The sequence below is a fragment of the Nomascus leucogenys genome, chromosome 22a, assembly GCF_006542625.1.
Source record: "Nomascus leucogenys isolate Asia chromosome 22a, Asia_NLE_v1, whole genome shotgun sequence".
Lineage (NCBI taxonomy): Eukaryota > Metazoa > Chordata > Mammalia > Primates > Hylobatidae > Nomascus > Nomascus leucogenys.
The window spans coordinates 90,641,893-90,662,917 of record NC_044402.1 but is presented as its reverse complement, the minus strand read 5'-3'; the positions used below and the strand labels follow the sequence as shown (position 1 = coordinate 90,662,917).

General features: G+C 38.8%; 1 protein-coding gene across 2 annotated transcripts in view; it reads left to right on the top strand.

The window, feature by feature from the left end:
- The window catches only part of HIBCH (3-hydroxyisobutyryl-CoA hydrolase), a 114,408-nt gene that overhangs the window by 8,751 nt on the left and 84,632 nt on the right, over positions 1-21,025 (top strand). For both annotated transcript variants that reach the window (XM_030802359.1, XM_003253855.3), the window contains exons 2-4: positions 653-695; positions 14,755-14,895; positions 17,082-17,166. In XM_030802359.1, the coding sequence (XP_030658219.1) occupies positions 653-695; positions 14,755-14,895; positions 17,082-17,166 (269 nt within the window). The remainder of the gene's footprint in view (positions 1-652; positions 696-14,754; positions 14,896-17,081; positions 17,167-21,025) is intronic.

Genomic DNA, 21,025 nt, shown 5'->3' with positions numbered 1-21,025 from the left:
GACTTTATTTTTTAGAGTAGTTTTAAGTTGATGGAAAAAATGACCTGCAAATTTGAGCAGAAAAGTTTGACAAATAATAAGGACATGTATCAACCATTACAGTATCATACAGATTAGTTTCACTGCCCTAAACATCTCCTGTGTTTCAACTGTTCATCCCTCCCTCCGTCCCCCAAACCCCTGGCAACCATTGATCTTTCTACTGATTTCATAATTTTGCCCTTTTCAGAATATCATACAGTTGAAATCAGAGTATGTAGCCTTTTCAGACTGGCTTCTTTTGCTTAGTAGTATGTATGCATTTAAGTTTCGTCCAATTTTTTTTGTGGCATAATAGCCCATTTCTTTTTTTCATGGCTGAATAATATTTTATATGGTTGTATTGAAATTGGTTTGTCTTCCAACCATTGAAGAACATCTTGGTTACTTCCACATTTTGGCAGTTATGAATAAAGTTACCATAAAATTCATGTGCAAAGTGGCTGTACCATTTAATGTTCCTACCAGCAGTGAATGAGAGCTAAACCTTTTAAAACTTTTTGTTCTAATAATACCTTTTAGAAGAGGCTGAAACAAAAGGTGATATACTATTTGTCAACTGAGACATGACTACCCACATTACTGTTCTCATTGTATTCCACATTTGTTTCAGGTTTAATGCATTCAAAAGGACTAATACCATACTGCACCATTTGGTAAGTTTTGCGTTTGTTTTGCTGGCATTATTTGTATGTGTAACTTAAAATGTCATTGTTAGAGAAGTAGAGAAATACTGGTATGGCAGATTTCCTTGACCTTGGTACGTCATGGTTCTCAACTGTAGCATCAAGACATGGCACACATACCTTGTAGGAGGTGGCATAAGATTGTGGTTAAAACCATGGTTCTTACAAGTCAGAATGCCTGGGTTTAAATAATAGGTTCACTACTTAATCTTGGGTGGATTACTTGGTCTCTTACAGCTTCCCTTTTGATATATATAAAGTGAGAAGAATAATAGTATCTACCTTAGAGTGCTTATAAATGATAAATAAGATAATTGTATTAATCAGGGTTCTCTAGAAGGACAGAACTTATAGGACGTATGTATATATGAAAGGGAGTTTATTACGGAGAATTGACTCACATGATCACAAGATAAAGTCCCATGATAGGCCGTCCGCAAATTGAGGAGCAAGGAAGCCAGTGATGGATCAGTCTGAGTCCCAAAACCCCACAAGTTGGGAAGCTGACAGTGCAGCCTCCAGTCTGTGGCCAAAGGCCCAAGAGCCTCTGGCAAACCACTGGTATAAGTCCAAGAGTCCAAAAGCTGAAGAACTTGGAGGCTGATGTTTGAAGGCAGGAAGCATCCAGTGCCGGAGAAAGATGAAGGCTGGAAAACTCAGCAAGTCAAGTCCTTCCAACTTCTGCCTGCTTTTATCCTAGCCACTCTGGAAGCTGATTAGGTGGTGCCCACTCAGACTGAGGTTGGATCTGCCTCTCCCAGTCCACTGACTCAAATGTTAATCTCCTTTGGCAATACCTGCACAGACATACCCAGGAAAAATACTTTTCATCCTTCAGTCAGGTTGACACTCAATATTAACCATCACAATAATGCATTAAAAAATCTAGCATAGTCTTTGGGAGGCCGAGGTGGGTGGATCATGAGGTCAGGAGATCGAGACCATCCTGGTTAACATGGTGAAACCCCGTCTCTGCTAAAAAAATACAAAAATTAGCCGGGCATGGTGGCGGGCACCTGTAGTCCCAGCTACTCAGGAGGCTGAGGCAGGAGAATGGCGTGAACCCGGGAGGCAGAGCTTGCAGTGAGCCAAGATGCACTACTGTACTCCACCCTGGGCGACAGAGTGAGACTCTGTCTTAAAAAAAAAAAAAAATCTAGCATAGTGCATGGCATATGACAGTCGTCTTATACATGTTAGCTATTACTGTAATGGTACCCTTGCAAAGTTACATATCCAAAGTTTATCAGATTGTAAGGAAGAAATAAATTTTATTCACTTTTATATCTCTTATAGAGGCTGGCAAGTAAATTGCACATCAAAATAAAAAGTCATCTGATATCACTGTATTCTAGGTGGTATTGTAAGTACTTGTCATGTATTAGCTCAGTTAATTCTCACGATAGTCCTCTGGGGTACATACTACAGATCTCTTATTTGCAATTCTAAAACCTCAAAACCAAAAGTTTTTTGTTAGTTTGTGGTAAATGCATTGGCAAAATCTGACCTGGATGTACTTGAAGCTCTTTTAGTTTTTATCCTAACTAGCGTGAACACTTACGGTTTGCTGCATAAATATAAAAACCCTTTATTACTATGTAATCAAGTATTACAAGGACCTAGACTCCTCTTGGGATGTTTTATAAAGTATTTAGTATGTACTATTTTCCAAAATCTAGAAAATTTTAGGAATTAAAGGATTGTAGCCTTATCTCTATATAACAGGGCAGAAATTGAGGGACAGAGAGTCTAAGTAATATGCCCAAATGTCACACAGCTAGTAATTACGAGGTGTGATTTAAATCCTGGCTATCTGTCTTCATAGATTTACTTTGTACGCTCTATAGCCTCTGACAGAGTGGGCACTATGTAACTATTGCAACTGTGCCTCTGTTAAGCCTAAGTGGAGATGGGGATACGAAGCCTGGCATACCCTTCCTAACTGTGTTAGTCCATTTTCTGTTGCTTATAACAGAATACCTAAAACTGAGGAATTTGTAAAGAAAAGGAATTTATTTCTTATAGTTACGGAGGTTGAGAAGTCCAAGGTCAAGGTGCTGCATCTGGTGTGGGCCATTTTGCGGGTAGGACCTCTCTGTAGAGTCCTAAGGTGGTACAGGACATCATGTGGCAAGGAGGCTAAGCGTGCTAGCTCAGGTCTGCCTCTTCCTCTTATAAACCTATAGTCTTACTCCCATAATAACCCATTGGTTCATTAACTCATTAATCCATTAACCCATTAATTTATGAATGGGTTAATCCATTCATGTGAGCAGTACTGTCATGCCCAATCACCTCTTAAAGGACTCATCTCTTAGTATTGCCACATTGTGGATTAAATTTCAACAGGAGTTTTGGAGGGGGCAAATATTCGAACCATAGCACTACCCTTACTTATTTTATTCAGCTGTTATACATGGAGGTTGAGGAGTTTCCTAGAAAAAAAACTAGGAGCAGTGTCAGTGACTCAGACATAAGTACATAGGTGGAATGGGAAGACATGACAGAATCCAGATCATATGGGGACTATGGTGACATGGGGCAGAAGACACCCGGAAGGAAGTTAAAGACTCTCAGGGCCTGGGGGTTGAATAATTCTGAATCTCAGTGTTTGCTTTTATGAGTGCCTTGGGTAGAGAAGATGTATCCCAAGCAATTCTTCTGTGGCCTTTCTGAGAGAGAGAGAGACAGAGAGAGAGAGAGAGAGATCCTTTTTATTTCATGGTGGAGTGATGGAAGTATGCCATTGATGGCAGTATTGCAGGCAGAGTTATGAGAAGTGGACAGGATTATTTAGTGTTAATAGTGTGACATTCATGGTGACCTTTTCAAGATAGAAGGTAGGGAATAGAACCCAGAAGGGAGGACAAAATTCTGCATTTCTGCATATAAGGTTTGTCAAGCTAATGAAAGCCAGTGGAACCTGTCAGTGAGGCCTCATTTGTATCTGTAGACTAATTTGGACATATTCTTACTACGAAAATATTCAGGGAAATATTTTTTTTCTTCTTTCTCCATAATCTATTTTAAACTCTTTTTTGTTTGTTATTGAGACAAGGTCTTGCTGTGTTGCTCAGGCTGGAGTGTAGTGACACTAGCTTACTGTAGCCTCGAACTCCTAGGCGCAGGTGCTCCTCCTGCCTTAGCCTCCTGAGTAGCTAGGACTACAGGTATGGACCACCAACCCCAGCTAATTTTTAAATTTTTTGTAGAGATTTCTGTGCGGTTTCTGTGTTGCCCAGGCTGGCCTCGAACTCCTGGGCACAAATGATCTTCCTGCCTTGGCCCCTCAATGTGCTAGAATGATAGGTGTGAGCCACCATGCTGGCCTATTTTAAATTCTTAAACAGCATTTTAATTTAATGTGCAAAAGCTCATTTAATTTTGACCTGGATATGGAGAAAACTTCTATTTTCATTTTCTTTTTTTCCTTTTAGAGAGTAGTTCTATTCAGTATTGAGGGTATAGTGTTTGGAGTGCATAAAATGATACTGTCCATATCATTTTCGTGACAGCACACATGTTCTTATTATGTACGTCCAGATGGTGTCCTAGAATTATTAATAGCCCTTTTAATCCTATATCTGAATCTCTTCCTCCACATCTAGATTCCTAGTTCCCAAGAATATAGTAGATGATGGTGTTTTAGTCCATTTGAGCTGCTGTAACGAAACTGTAAACTGGGTAGCTTATAAAAAACAAAATTTATTTCTCATGGTTCTGGAGGCTGGGGAGTTCAAGATCAAGGGGCCAGCGGATTTGGTGTCTGGTGATGGCCAGCCTCCTGGTTCATAGCCTTGTTGGCCATCTTCTCTCTGTGTCCTCTTGTGGTAGAAGGGGTGAAGAAGCTCTCCAGGGTTTCTTTTATAAGGGTGTTAATCTCATTCATGAGGGCTGACATGACCTAATCACCTCTCAAAGGTCCTACCTCTTATGCCATCACCTTGGAGGTTAGGATTTCAACATAAAAATTTTGGAGGGATGCAAGCATTCACTCTGTAGTACTATACAAGCTAATAATTAGCTTGTTAATATTTCATGGATGCTGGCAGCAGACGTGACACTCTTGGATAAGAAAAAATAGAATTTTTTATGAGTGGCACAGTGAGCAACACTGAGCAAGGTTTCTCTTGCACAAGCCTCAGGGGAGTGATACAGAGGACCCATATGAGTGCCTGCATATGCAGTATATTGCATGACAGTACAACTGTCATGCAATTTGGGAAACCTTCTGGTTTTAGCAAGCTGTAAATAAGTCTGCATCTGTCCCAGAGGAAGACATTACCTTCTTCTTCATGGTGGCTCACAGTGAAGACCTTCTTCTTCATGGGTGTCTACAGCAAAAGACCTTCTTCGTGGTGGCTACCTTGAAAATGACCCAGGCAAGGAGTGGTCAGGCCCTTGGGTTCATGGCATACCTATTCATAGCACACCCAGCAGTAAAGTACAGAGAAATTCCAGTGCTCCTGCCAGATTGCATCCCTCAGCAGCTAAATTCCATTTCTTGACCTAGGTAGTGGTTACAAGAGTTTTACATTATAGTAATTGACTAAGTTCTATATTATACTTTGGGTGGTTGTCTGTGTGTGTGTTTTGTTTTACCATAGAAACATAGAAAAAAAAATAAGACAGCTTTATCTGTAGTAGTGACATGGGAAGATGACCATGGCAAGTTGCTGAATGAACAATGGGAGGTGCAGAATAAGGTACGGCATTCCATTTTTGCTAATAGTTTATGGAAAAGTGCCTGAGAAAGATAGACACTAAATCAGTAGTGTTGCAAACCAGGGCAACTTTGGTTTTCACCATTTTACCTGTGATTGCCTCCTTGAATTAAAAACAAAAAATCTTACTGAGATTGTGGGTTCAGCTGGATGTGGGAAATCTCTTTATTCTGCTTATTAAGAAAATGTTATATTTTATTACCTGACTTTATAGAAATAAGTTTTTAAGATAATTTTTTTAATTATTTTACAGTTTTAGATCTACGGAAAAGTTAAAAAGATAGTACAGAGTCCTTATGTACCTCTCACCCAGTTTCAGTTTCCCCTAATGCGATCCTACATTGCTATTATGGATTGAATTGTGTTCCCCAAAATTCATATGTTGGAGTCCTAGTCCCTAGTACCTCAGAATGTGACCTTACGGGAAACAGGGTTGTTGTATATGTAATTAAGGTCATAATTGAGTAGGGTGGGCCTCGATCCAATATGACTGGTATGCTTATAAAAGGGAAATTTGCAGATAGTCACGTACACAGGATAATGTCACGTGAAGATTGGAGTTATGCTGCCACAAGCCAGAGAACTATCCGAAGCCAGGAAAGAAGCCTAGGATAGTTCCTTCCCTGGCACCTTCAGCAGGAGCATTGCTCTGCTGACCCCTTGATTTCGGACTTGCAGCCTTCAGAACTGTGAGACAATAAGTTTGTGTTGTTCAGACTCAAAGTCATCTTGGACTCATCTTGCTCATTCTCATTTCCAATCAACTTCCAAGTTCTGTCAAACATTTCCTTAAAAGGATTCCCCCCTCCTTTTCTTTCTATTCCTACTGTTAATCCTCTGTACCTAATCACTCTTTAATCTCTTAACTGGTTCCTGTACAACCTCAACCACTGCATTTTGCCTGACATACTACTGCTAGCATATTATTTTTAAAATATATTTAAAAATTACATTGAAAAAGTTTTAGAGACTTCGTTTTGCCAATGGAATAAAGATTACACAAGACCACACAGTTAGAGAGACTTAAGGCTAGAACCTGGGATTTTTTGTGCTTCAGTTCCAACACTTCTTTTACTAAAGCGTACTGTGTCTTATAAATTCGAGCACAGGGATACATTTGTCTTATTTTCTCTCTAAATGCTTTAGTTCTTTATACTTTGTTTTAATCTATAAGTTGCTTCAGTTTCTTTTGGAGGTAGAAGAGATCATAAAACTTGGAAATCAAAACAAATGTTGGTTTAAAATGGTGGTTTAAAAAAAAAAAAAAAGTTTGTGTTGTTTAAGCTGTTTAATTTGCGGTACTTTGTTATGGCAGCCCTAGCAAATTGCCTACTATTCTTACTATGGTACACTTATCAAAACTAAGAACATTGGTTTTGTGGTTTGAATATTTGCCTGCTCCAAAACTCATTTTGAAATTTAATCCCCAGTGTGGATGTATTGAAAGATAAGGCCTTTGGGAGGTGATTGGGTCATGAGGCCTCTGTCCTCATGAAGGATTAATCCCTTACTTGATTAATGGGATTATGGGAGCGAGACTGGTGGCTTTATAAGTGAAGTAAGAGAGATCTGAGTTAGCATGCTTAGCTTCCTTGACATATGATGCCCTGTACCTCCTTGGGTCTCTGCGGAGTCCCCACCAGTAAGAAGGCCCTCACTAGATGTGTCCTTTTGACTTTGGACATCAGCCTCCATAACTGTAAGGAAAGGAATAAATTCCTTTTCTTTACAAATTACATAGTTTCAGGTATTCTGGTGTGAGCAACAGAAACTTAACTAAGACAATTTGTGTATTACCGTTAACTCCAGACTTTATTTGGATTTCACCATTTTTTAAATTAATATTCTGTTCCAGGAATCAATGACACGCATTTACTTGTCATGCTTTTTAGTCTCCTCTAGTCTGTGATAGTTTCTCAACTTATCTTTCCATATTTTTCATGCCCTTGACGATTTTAAGGAGTAGTGGTCAGGTAACCTGTAGAATACCATCTCATCTGGGCTTGTCTGTTATTTTTTTTCATAATTAGACTAGAGTTAAGGTTTTTGGCAAGAATATGACAGAGGAAAAGTGCCCTTCTAATCTCATCATGCCAGGGAGTATTTGTGGGTTTTGACAAATGCATCAGGGAGTACATGGTATCTACATGACATCATTGGTAATGCGAACTTTTATCACTTTGTGTAAGTACCATTTATTGTTTTCCATTGTAAAGTTACTATTTTTCCCTTTCATGCTCTGCTTATTGAAAGCAAGTCAGTAAGTCCAGCTCAAACTCAAAAGGTGAGGGGACAAAGCTGTCTCTCTTGGACGGGAGATAACTACGCATGTCATTTAGAATTCTGGGAGGAAGATTATCTTTTCTCTTCCATTTATTTTTTCTGTGTGGACTCATAGATATTTATTCTTTGGGCTGTCATCTAATATCAAATTATTGATTGCTTCATTGTTTCAGTTCTGGCCATCAGGAATGCCTTCATTTTGGCTTCTGTATTTCTTTCATATGACCCCATCCTTTTAATTTTTTTTTTTTTTTGAACATTTCCTTTCTGGTACTAGAAGTTATGCTCTGGACTCATTTCGTGTTTTCCCTATGTTAGTGCTGGAATCAGCCATTTCTCTAAGGCGCTCTGGTTGCCTTTATTGGAGAATTGCATTTGGAAATGAGGATCTAGACCCTGGGAGTGCTCTTTGCTTCTGGGTGTCATGGTTTTCTCTCAGAGGATAGAGCTAGGGTAGTGTATGTATGTGTAATAGAATACATATACCCTATGTACTTACTCATGTATTCATGCATATCTATAATTGTTTCTGTACTTTTTCTGTATATGTATATTAAACTAAACATGAGTTCATGGTGATGTCTTTAATCGAGTACCATAGGTCAGGGTTCATTTTGTCTTTCCCTTCTTGTTCTATCTGTAACTCTACTCCTGACAGTGACAACCAGGCTCCATTACTTACTAATTTAAACCTAGTATACATGCAAAGCAGTTGCAGAATTGTTACCTGCTCCCTGCTACCATGAAAAGCCATGTTGATAGAGTACAGTTCCTTTATCATCCATACAGTTTTCAGTCATTTCACTGATTTCCAAAGTTAGTTAGCTTCCTCATCACCACAGTCACTTCACTGAGGTTATGTCATAATGTGTAATTCAGTTCGATTCTGAGAAAGAAAAAATCCTGTTCCCCCCAACGACTAGACTCCCCTCTCAGCCAAGGGGACCCCAGAGAAAGCTTAAAAAATGAGTTCTTGGCCAAGATGGAATGGGAGCTTGGACACACCTTGTAATACCTCCTCCCTTGTTAGCCACCATTAGGCTTTCTTCCCTAAGAGTTAAACAGAGACCAGCTGAAATTTTCCCCTGCTGATTTCAAGCAACCACTTGACTGTTCCTTCTTTTTGCAATTTTGACCCAACAACTGACCAGCATTCCTTCCTAATAAAAGACCACTGATGATGGAGTGGTTCTGGCCAGTCTATGGAGGGAGGCTGCACCCAGTGGGCCTCCATTTCCTCTGCTTCGTCTTTTGATGTGTAGGGCCTAATTGTGATACGTTTAATTGTTAAGTCTCCACCTCAGAGTTAACATGGTGTGCATGTGCATACATGTTAGCTTACTATACATGCATGTGCCTCCTGTTCGTGAATATTCATAGCTTCTTCTGTAACCTGTTGAATATGTTTATGTAGCCAGCCAGTTCAGCATAAATTCCTGTTTCCCTCACTGGAAGTGCTTGCTCTTGGCTTCTGCCAGAGGCTGTGCTTCCCAGCCTGTGGGATGGTCAGCCTGCAGGCTGCAGCCGTTTATGAGAAGTAAAGCTCTCTTTTCCAAATTTATAAATCTCCTGATTCTTCAGTTGACAGTTCATTTGTCGTAGTCTGCATTCCATATTGGAATTCCCTGATATCCTGGGTAATTTTTTTTCCTTTTTAAAAGATAGCTCATGCTTTGGTTTGAATGTATGTGTCCGTCCAAAATTCGTATGTTGGAGCCTAATACCAAATGTGATGGTATTAAGAGGTGGGGCTTTTTGGGAAGTGATGATAAGTCATGAGCACCCCACCCTTATGGGATTAGTGCTCTTATAAAAGAGGTTGAAGGGTGTCAACTAGTCCTTTTTGCCCTTTTCCTTCCTTGTGCCATGTGTGGACCACAGAACTCATGCAAAATTTGGTCTCACCAGGCACTGAATCTTGAACTTGAACTTGCCTTGATCTTGATCTTGAACTTCCTAGCCTCTATAACTGTTAGAAATAAATTTCTGTTCTTTATAAATTACCCAGTTTAAGGCATTTTGCTGTAGCAGCAGGAATGGACTAAGGCAGTAGTATTTGTGATGTACATTTCTGTGGGTTTTGACAAATTTATAAATCATGTACCCACCACCCCAATACCATGTAGAGAAGTTCCATTCCCCTAAAATTTTCCATGCTGCCCCTTTGTAGTCAGGCACTTCTCCTTCCCCTAACTCCCTCTCCCTCCTCTGGGGATTGAGATTGACTGCCTTTTTAAATTTTCTTTTGTCCCCACTTCCTTTTCTTCAGCTATTGTTGACAAACACTAAGGTCCTTAGGCTATGGTCTTGAAGTGCTTCTCTTTTGAGATGAAGACTTTTATTTAGTAGGCCTCTATTTCCTTCCCCCACTGGAATGAGACTTCATCAGAGCCCTAGGGCTACAAGCTTGAAGGTTTTTCTTACCCTCCCTGCAGAGAAAGCCTTTTGTTCTGTATGGGAGATAAAGGGAAAGGACTTAGTAGTGACCTCTGTTTCCTTCCAGAGCCAGCACCTCTGGCTCCAGTCATCCTAGGAAAGCCTGGTTGGGTTCCAGGAGGAAAGATCAGCAAGAGAGTGGGAAATGTTAACTAAGATTAACATTTTAAGTTAATCTTTCTTATGGCTTATGCCCCTGGTAAGCAGGGGCGGCTGCTTCACTTCCAGTTCCAACATTCATGTAGATTTCTCTTTTGACTGACTTACATCCGTTCAGACAGACAAGTGTCTGATCTTTGACAAACCTGACTAACAGAAGCAATGACAAAAGGATTCCTTATTCAATAAATGGTGCTGGGATAACTGGCTAGCCAGATGCAGAGAATGGAAACCAGACCCCTTCCTTACACCATATACAAAAATTATCTCAAGATGAATTAAAGGCTTAAATGTAAAACCCAAAGCTGTAAAAACCCTGGAGGACAACCTAGGCAGTATCATTCTGGACATAGGAACAGGCAAAGATTTCATGACGAAGACACCAAAAACAATTACAACAAAAGCAAAAATTGACAAATGAGATCGAATTAAAGTAAAGAGCTTCTGGACAGCAAAAGAAACTGTCAACAAACATACAACCTACAGAATGGGAGAAAATGTTTGCAAACTATGCATCTGACAACGGTCCAATATCCAGCATCTATAAGAAACTTAAATTTATAAGAAAAAACAACCCCATTAAAAAATGGGCAAAGTACATGAAAAAACACTTTTCAGAAGAAGATACACACGCGGCCAACCACATATGAAAAAAAGCTCAGTATCACTGATCATTAGAGAAACGCAAAACAAAACCATGATGAGATACCATCTTACACCAGTAAGAATGGCTATTATTAAAAAGTCAAAAAATAACATGCTGGTGAGGTTGTGGGGAAAAGGGAACGCGTATACACTGTTGATGGGAGTGTAAATTAGTTTCACCATTGTGGAAAGCAGTGTTGCGATTTCCTCAAAGAGCTAAAAACAGAACTGTCATTCGAACCAGCAGTTCCATTACTGGGTGTATATCTAAAGGAATATAAATTGTACTACCATAAAGACACATGCACACATAGGTTCACTGCAGGACTATTCACAATAGCAAAGACATGGAATCAACCTAAATGCCCATCAGTAGCAGATTGGATAAAGAAAATGTGGTACATATACACCATAGAATACTATACAGCCATAAAAAAGAAGACTGTGTCCTCTGCAGGAACATGGAGGGACCTGGAGGCCATCATCCTTAGCAAACTAATGCAGGAACAGAAAACCAAATACCTCATGTTCTCACTTATAAGTGGGAGCTAAATGATGTGAACACATGGACACAAAGAGGAAAACAACAGACACTGGGGCTTACTTGAGGGTCGAGGATAGGAGGAGGGAGAGGAGCAGAAAAAAATAACTGTTGGGTTCTAGGTTTATGTGAAAGTCTGTTCAACAAACCCCCATGACATGAATTTAACTATATAACAAACCTGTGCATGTACCCCGAACCTAAAATAAAAGTTAAAAAAAAAAACCTTAACACTCTTTCCTAGCATTTAGAAAAATAAAATAAAAAAGCCATGTGTATCTATCTGTGAAAAAAAATGTCAGACTGTTCCAGGTTCTGTAAGTTTATCCTTCCCCAGTATGTTTGTTTACTTATACTCAAGAATATATCAGATGTGTGTGTGTGTGTATCAGACTTTGATCACTGTCAATATGATTACAAAATTTGCTAAAGTTTTTATTTGAATTTCTCTCTCTTTTTTTTTTGAGACGGAGTCTCGCTGTCTCCCAGGCTGGAGTGCAGTGGCACAGTCTCGGCTCACTGCAAGCTCCACCTCCTGGGTTCACACCATTCTCCTGCCTCAGCCTCCCGAGTAGCTGGGACTACAGGCGCCCGCCACCACGCCCGGCTAATTTTTTTTGTATATTTAGTAGAGACGGGGTTTCACTGTGTTAGCCAGGATGGTCTCGATCTCCTGACCTCGTGATCCGCCCGCCTCGGCCTCCCAAAGTGCTCGATTATAGGCGTGAGCCACCGCACCCGGCCTGAATTTCTCTTTAGAGAAACTCAGTGAGAAATTCAAATGCAATTGAAAAGACACAACTTTTTCTGTTGTCTAAGAATTGTTCCTGTAACTTTAAGTGAATATAAATTATTTCTATTTTTATCTGATAATTTTAACAAAAATTAACTCCAGTATTAAATATGCAACTTGATTTCATAAAGGAGAACTTAAACATTATATAAACATGTTGCTCAATGCAGTCAAAATATGTACTTCTAGGTTTTATTAGATTTTTGCTAATAAGTGTGCTGTTTAGTTTTAATTGGCATTCTTCAGTTAAAATTTTCCAATTTCAATTTTCAGTTTTACACTGCACACGTTTCCCATGCGAGGTTTTAAATGTTTCCTTTACACAAAGGAATGTGTTAAGAATGGCGGTGCCATCTTCAACAAACCTGACAAAAACAAGCAATGGGGAAAGGATTTCCTATTTAATAAATGGTCCTGGGAAAACTGGCTAGCCATATGCAGAAAACTGAAACTGGACTCCTTCCTTACATCTTATATGAAAATTAACTCAAGATGAATTAAAGACTTAAATGTAAAACCCAAAACAGTAAAAACCCTAGAAGAAAACTTAGGCAGTACCATTCAGGACATAGGCGTGGGCAAAGACTTCATGACTAAAACACCAAAAACAATTGCAACAAAAGCCAAAATTGACAAATGGGATCTAATCAAACTAAAGAGCTTCTGCACCACAGAAGAAACTATCATCAGAGTGAACATGAACAGGCAACCTACAGAATGGGAGAAAAATTTTGCAATCTACCCATCTGACAAAGGTCTAATATCCAGAATCTCCGAAGAACTTAAACAAATTTACAAGACAAAAAAAACCCTATCAAAAAGTGGGTGAAGGATAATGAACAGACTTCTTAAAAGGTGACATGTATGCAACCAACTAACATGAAGAAAAGCTCATCATTACTGGTCATTAGAGAAATGGAAATCAAAACCTCAGTGAGATACCATCTCATGCCAGTTAGCATGGCAATTATTAAAAAGTCAGGCAACAACAGATGCTGGTGAGGCTGCGGAGAAATAAGAATGCTTTTACGCTGCTGGTGGGAGTGTAAATTCAACCATTGTGGAAGACAGTGTGGCTATTCCTCAAGGATCTAGAACCAGAAATACTGTTTGACCCCACAATCCCATTTCTGGGTGTATACCCAAAGTATTATAAATCATTCTACTAGAAAGACACATGTACACATATGTTTATTGCAACACTATTTACAATAGCAAAGACTTGGAGCCAACCCAGATGCCCATCAATAATAGACTGGATAAAGAAAATGTGGCACATACACACCATGGAATACTATGCAGCCATCAAAAAGAATGAGCTTATGTCCTTTGCAGGGACATGGATAAAGCTGGAAACTATCATTCTCAGCAAACTAACAACAGGAACAGAAAACCAAACACCGTATGTTCTCACTCATAAGTGGGAGTTGAACATTGAGAACACACAGACACAGGGAGGGGAACATCACACACCGGGGCCTGTTGGGGGGTGGGGGGCAAGGGGAGGGAGAACTTTAGAACAAATACCTAATGCATGCAGGGCTTAAAACCTAGATGACAGTTTGATGGGTACAGCAAACCGCCATGGCACATGTATACCTATGTAACAAACCTGCACATTCAGCACATGTATCCCAGAACTTAAAAAAAGAATAGTGATGCCACGAGTCCTGATGGTTGGGTATAGCAGAGTCCTGGGAAATCACTGTATAGTTAAAACTGTGTTCCTTACAGGTGTTTTATTAGTTAATACTGCAAAATACATGAGCAGTGAGACCTGGTGATTAAGTTATATTGTGCAAGGCTTTAAGTCAGTGTGCAGGAAACTTCTTCACAATTATTAAGTCTGTCATAATCTGGCTGCAAACTGCTTACTCTGCCTACCCTCTCACCACTCATTTCCTCAGCCAGCGTTTGTTCCACTAATGTTTTAACATCTTAACATTTCCAAATAGTCATTGCTTATGGCTTAGCATGTGCTGTTTCCTTTGCCTGGAATTTTCGCCTCCCCTTTTTCTTGGGATACATCAAGCCCCAACTCAAATATCATCTTTATTTTCAAGTTGGCCATAGCTACAATAGTCAGAATTATTTGCCCTCTCTTATTCATCTTTGCTTTCTCAGTATGTAACATAGAGTTTGATATACAGTAGTAAATTAAAAGATTTAAGGGTATTTCAAAGTCCAAGAAATTCTAGCCTGGGCTCTATATAGTAAGTCAGCTTATTCAGTTAGCTCAGAAATAAAAATTTAGGTGTGTATGATTTGCTTTGGAATTGTTCGTCTACATAATCTAAATAACTTTAGAAACTTGTAAGATGTACCTAGTTATTCATTCCTTTAGTTACCATTAATATGCAAGATTTGCATTTGATATGTATGTTTTGATGTTCACTTGTGATAAAAACTTAAGAGATTTTGTCATAAAGTTATTCTTTGTTTATACAGAGAATGTCCAAGCACACAGATGCAGCAGAAGATGTGCTATTGGAAAAAAAAGGTTGTGCGGGAGTCATAACGCTAAACAGACCAAAGTTCCTCAATGCACTGACTCTTAATATGATTCGGCAGATTTATCCACAGCTAAAGGTTTGTAATTTTGTTACTGCAATTATATGGATTCTTTTCAAAGTATATCATAATAGGACATTTCTGGTATTTTCTCCCATAGAATCACATAATTCTCTGGGATCTGCATCTAAGTAAGCCCCATTGATTCTTGAGGTTTCAGTGCTTCCCCTGTGCAGTTATTCTTGAGCATCCCTGGTGATAGGGAGCTCACTGCCTCCTGAGACAGACTCTTTGACTTTTATATAGCACTGATTTGTTTGCAAGTTTCTTTTTGTGTTCTGTCACTCTGTTTCTCTGACCTTTAAACCAGTGATACTGGTTCTGCCTCTGAGAGGATGAGTGTAGAAATCTAATCTGCTTCCACCTGACGGCTTTTTCATTTGAAGACAGCTGCTTTTTTTTTTTTTTTTTTTTTTTTTTGAGACAGAGGAGTATCACTGTCACCCAGGCTGGAGTGCAGTGGTGCCATCTTGGCTCACTGCAAGTTCCACCTCCTGGGTTCATGCCATTCTCCTGTGTCAGCCTCCCGAGTAGCTGGGACTACAGGTGCCCGCCACCACACCCGGCTAATTTTTTGTGTTTTTAGTAGAGACGGCGTTTCACCGTGTTAGCCAGGATGGTCTCGATCTCCTGACTTTGTGATCCGCCTACCTCGGCCTCCCAAAGTGCTGGGATTACAGGCATGAGCCACCGCACCCGGCCAGACAGCTGCTTTTAAACTGCCTGCTTTTTCTCAGAGAAGGCCATAAACTTTCCTAAGTGAACAGCATGCAATAGTGGAAAAACAGGACTTAAAGTCAGACTGTCTGGTTTGAAACATGGATTTCTATTTATTAACTGTGTAGGCTGGGAAAGTTAATCTCTCCATACCTCAATCTCCTCAGCTCTGAAATGGGGATGATGATATGTAAAGATTAAGTGAATAGTATATGTAAGTACCTAATATAGTCTGCCATGTAGATGTTGAACAAATACTAGCTTTCCCCTGGCTACCAGTTCCTTAATTCTTCGTTTGATGAGTCTGTCTTCCATTCTTGTGTTTCTGTTTGAGATACCATTATAATATGTCCCAAAATGTGATACATAGAAATAAGCCAAATGTTGCAAATTAGAGTTGGACCAGAGTGGAAGAAATTAGAAATGTTCATGTTAGAATAACATCTCTATTAATGTAATTAATGTAGTCCAGTATTGCACGGACCTTTTGGACAATCACTTCTGTCCAGCTACATCTTCCTTGTGCATTACATGTTTATTCTCTAGTACAGGTTGAACATCTTTAATTCAAAATGCTACAAAATTGAAAAACTCTTTAAGCATCAACATGACGCCACAAGTGGAAAATTCCACACCTGGCCTCATGATTGCTCGCAGTCAAAACGCAAGTGCACAACACACTTTATTCAGGGTCCCTATGAGAAAAATTAATTACTTTCAGGCTATGTGTATAAGGTGTATATGAAACATAAAGGAATTCCCAATCCCCAAGATGTCGCATACTGTATATGCAAATATTCTAAAATCTGAAAAAGTCTGAAACACTTCTGGTCCCAAGCATTTCAGATAAGGGATAGTCAACCTGTATAGATTGATAGAACCCCTGTTAAGTTTTGTCTGTAGGTAACTAATTTTTCATTTCGTCCATTGTTCTGGACTTTGACATTTTCATCGGCTCTTGATTCTTTCATCCTACTTATTTGTTAGCTGTCTTTACCAATCCCAAATGACTTGGATTTTTTATCAATATTATAAGTGGTTTCACTCTGTTACTTACATATTAAGAGTAAGACAGAGAGCCCTGTATCAGCACAGTAGAAAGGTTATTGCTATATTTATCAGCAGTCTTTGAGTTGATTTGTTCTCCAAATTTATACATTTATGTAACATTATTATGCCCATATTTGTTCATCTTGGTATCAAAGTTATGGCAAAGATTTCAGGTGCCATCTTGAAATTTGGATCACGAAGTGTACTCATCTAGCAACATTTTTGAAATAGCCTCTACTTTATCTGGGAAAAGCAAATGAAGTTCATTCGGTGAGGAATGGGATGAGATTCATTTTTCTGGATATCCCTTACAGAAGAATATGTACTGTCACACACATATATATGAATATATGATTGCATATATGTGCATATGCATATAACTTTAATGAGTTTGTGTTTCTAATATGCTTATACCATCTTCTGTTATATTTGAATAGAAGTGGGAACAAGATCCTGAAACTTTCCTGATCATTATAAAGGGAGCTGGAGAAAAGGCTTTCTGTGCTGGGGGTGATATCAGAGGTAAAGACTTTTCCCTTTCACCTGAATGCTCTTCCCCCCGACTAGAACTGATCAAGTGTTGTCAAATTTTTGTAGTAATTTGTAATTTGCTTTACTTTTTAGAACTTGTTATTATAAAGTTAATACATTCTTAGGAAAAAGAAAAATTTAAAGACTTACTTTCTGCAGTTAGTATTAGCAAATGAGGAGAATAGCCGATTTTTTTTTCTCACTACACAAATACCCATTTGAAATTTAAATATGTTGTCTCTCTCCCTGAATCATCACAAACAAAATGTCCAGTTAGGGTATATGGGTCCACTTTATATTTTAGAAGAGCTGATATTAAGCAGTTCTGTTGGTCTTATAACCTATCTGGCCATGTTGACTTGCCATTCTTCAAATATGACATGCTCTCACATATTTCCATAACTTTTCCTATGCTTCCCCCTATTCACGATTCCAAAGCAACCATCTTCTATGTACTTATTTACAGCATTTATCCTGTTACGTTGTAAATATATTTTACATGTGTTTAAACATGCTGAGATAAAAAGAGAAACTCTCTTTATTTTTCATAATTGTTCAGGTCAGTCTGTCTATACACATTTAAATGTTAAAGACAGAAGAAATGTCTGTTCTCAGCATCAGTGTCATGTATTTATTATAATTGCTATAATTGTCCATATTATATATACAATATATTGAAACTTTTTACGTTTTGTATTTTGTTTCTTATGGAATTGGTAGTGTTCAGGGATGGTTTTTTTCTTTGTGTTTTAATTTTATATGTCTATTTGTTTGTTGTATTAAGACAACAATCTTTGGGCTTGTTCGCCAGACTTACTTAAACTATTACCTTAGTAATAGGAAAAAAGCTGGATTCAGGACATAATTTCAAACACTTATTAATGAATTTAAAAATTGCAGTTTAATGAAAACTTTGCTTAAACTGATCTGTTAACTGAATTGTTTTTGAATCTGTTGTTTTGCCTACAACATGCATTTTTTTTATTATTTTATTTATTTATTTATTTTTTTTGAGATGGAGTTTCGCTCTTGTTGCCCAGGCTGGAGTGCAGTCACACCATCTCTGCTCGCTACAACCTCTACCTCCCGGATTCAAGCAGTTCTCCTGCCTCAGCTTCCTGAGTAGCTGGGATTACAGGTGCCTGCCAACATGCCCTGCCAATTTTTGTATTTTTAGTAGAGACGGGGTTTCAACATGTTGGCCAGGCTGGTCTTGAACTCCTGACCTCAGGCAATCCACCTGCCTCAGCCTCCCAACAACATGCATATTTTTAAAATACTGTTTTTCAGCCTTGAATTAGCCTTTCAAGGCCTGTGATCTTGTCAGTTTACAGATGGGCAGAGCTTTATGTATTGAGTTTATTAGCTTCTTCTGACTGAGCTATTTCTGCATATAGGCCTAATTTTATATTGATGTTTGGAAATAACAGTTACAAATTGTAGAATTATTGTAGTTTACACATATAAAGCAGTGGATTCAAGTCCAGGAAATGTAGTTTCTTGAAAGATTATAGTACAAGACAATAAGTGGACACTCAAAATTTTCAAAAAATGATTGTGAAGGACATTTAATTTTAATTTAGATGGAACTAATTGATTAGAATAAAAATTAGATCAGAAAAAGATTTGAAGGAAATTTGAGAAGGTTTTTGAGGTAAAAGAGCTTCATTCCAAAGGCAATAAAACTTACATTCCTTTCCTTTTAGAATTGGTAAGCAGTGATAAGAGCTGAATAAAAGATGATAGACAAAGACAGTCATTTTTTGTTTGTTTAGGTATATATCAGTGAAACCTCAGAATGATAAAAGTAGATGTCAGATCTTTCTCTTAAAAACCAGTAAAAGGGTTGGATGCGGTGGCTCACGCCTGTAATCTTAGCACTTTGGGAGGCCAAGTTGGGAGGATTGCCTGAGCTCAGGAGTTCGAGACCAGCCTGGGCATTGTGGTGAAACCCCATCTCTACTAAAATACAAAAAAGAAAAATTAGCCGGGTGTGGTGGCATGCGCCTGTAGTCCCAGCTACTCGGGAGGCTGAGGCAGGAGAATTGCTTGAACCTGGCAGGTGGAGGTTGCAGTGAGCCGAGATCATGCCACTGCACTCTAGCCTGGCAACAGTGCAAGACTCCGTTTCAAAAACAAAACAAACATCCCAAAAAACCAGGAAAAGAAGTCAACATATGGAACATTTTGAAGGAAGAGCTAGCAGAATTCTAGAGTTAGGAGGCCCAAGCCAGCAGATCACCTGAAGTTGGGAGTTCGAGACCAGCCTGGCCAATATAGTGAAACCCCGTCTCTACTAAAAATGCAAAAATTAGCCGGGCATGGTGGCATATGCCTTTAATCCCAACTACTTGGGAGGCTGAGGCAAGAGAATCACTTGAACCTGGGAGGTGGAGGTTGCAGTGAGCCAAGATTGTGCCACTGCACTCCAGCCTGGGCAACAAAGCGAGATTCTGTCTCAAAACAAAAAACAAACAAGAGAATTCTAGAGTTAGTGTAAAAATTGGTAGACAATATTTTGTATGTAATACTTTCACATAAAAGAGGAAACATATCTATGTAATGTTTAGTTTGTGTTTTGATAGATAAATCTCATAGGACTTAAAGACAGGAAAGGCATATGAGTTGCAGTACATAGAAGAGGAAACTTTGATAGCAGTCTTGAGATTGACTGGAGGAGGAATATGGTAGGAGATGTGAACTCTGGGTAATAGAAGATTGCAATAGAAGTGAAACCGTTTGATAGAATATTCACTATTCAGTAGATATTTACTGAGCATTTGTTTTTTAAGCCACGCAGTGGTATGTTATAGCAATGTCTTTGAGAAGTTACATTTCTATTGGTGTTAATAAATAAGAATGTCAGTATATCATTTACCTGTCTAGCCTCACCTTTTCCCTTTGACCTTTAGTCTTTTAAAACTGTTTGATTCTTGATTTTACTCTTCTTTCTTGACTTTGAGGCTTTGTAGGGTACTGCTTCCCTTATGCAGAATTTTTCTTCCTGTCATTTTCTAGGAAATTCCTATTTACCTTTTCAAACTTGGCTTAGGGTTGCCTCTTCTAGGAAGCCTTCTTTTAATTAATTACACATCTCCTGCTCCCATTCTCACAGCACCCCAATCCTTATAGGACAAAGAATATGTTTTAGTATCAGTCTGAACTCCAGGACAGCCATCTTGTGTTGCTGTCTTTATTATCTGCAACACCTAAAACATTACTTGGTATGTAGCAGGTGCTCAGTAAATGTTTTATGGGGGAAATGAATGTGGCAGAAATATTTAAGGACACGGGATACGTTGCAGCACTATACACACAAATGTATAACACATTTTGTAATAAGATATATTACCAAAGGAAATGTATGTCTAGCAAATGTTAATTTAAGTGCTAGAGAAAATAAAAGAAAATGTAGTTTGTTGCAATGTATTTTTTTTTTTTTTTTGAAGAGACAGGGTGTCACTCGTCTCTCCAGGCCAGAGTACAGTGATGTGATCATGGCTCACTGTAGCCTCAATGTCCTAGGCTCAAGTGATCCTCCCGGCTCAGCCTCTTGAGCAGCTGGAACCTACAGGCACGTGGTACTGCAGCCAGCTAATTAAACATTTTTTGTTGAGACAGCGTCTCACTAGGCTGGTCTCAAACTCCTGGCCTCAAGGAATCCTCCCACCTGGTTTCTCAAAGTGCTGCGATTACAGGTTTGAGCCACCATGCCCAGCCTATAATTTCTAATCTAACATTTTGTAAGAAGCATGGAAAACAAGAATAGGAATTTTTGTCTTGAAGCTTTGACATTGGATTATGGATCTGTGACTGTAATATAATGTCTGTGGCAGGGGCAACTTCAAAA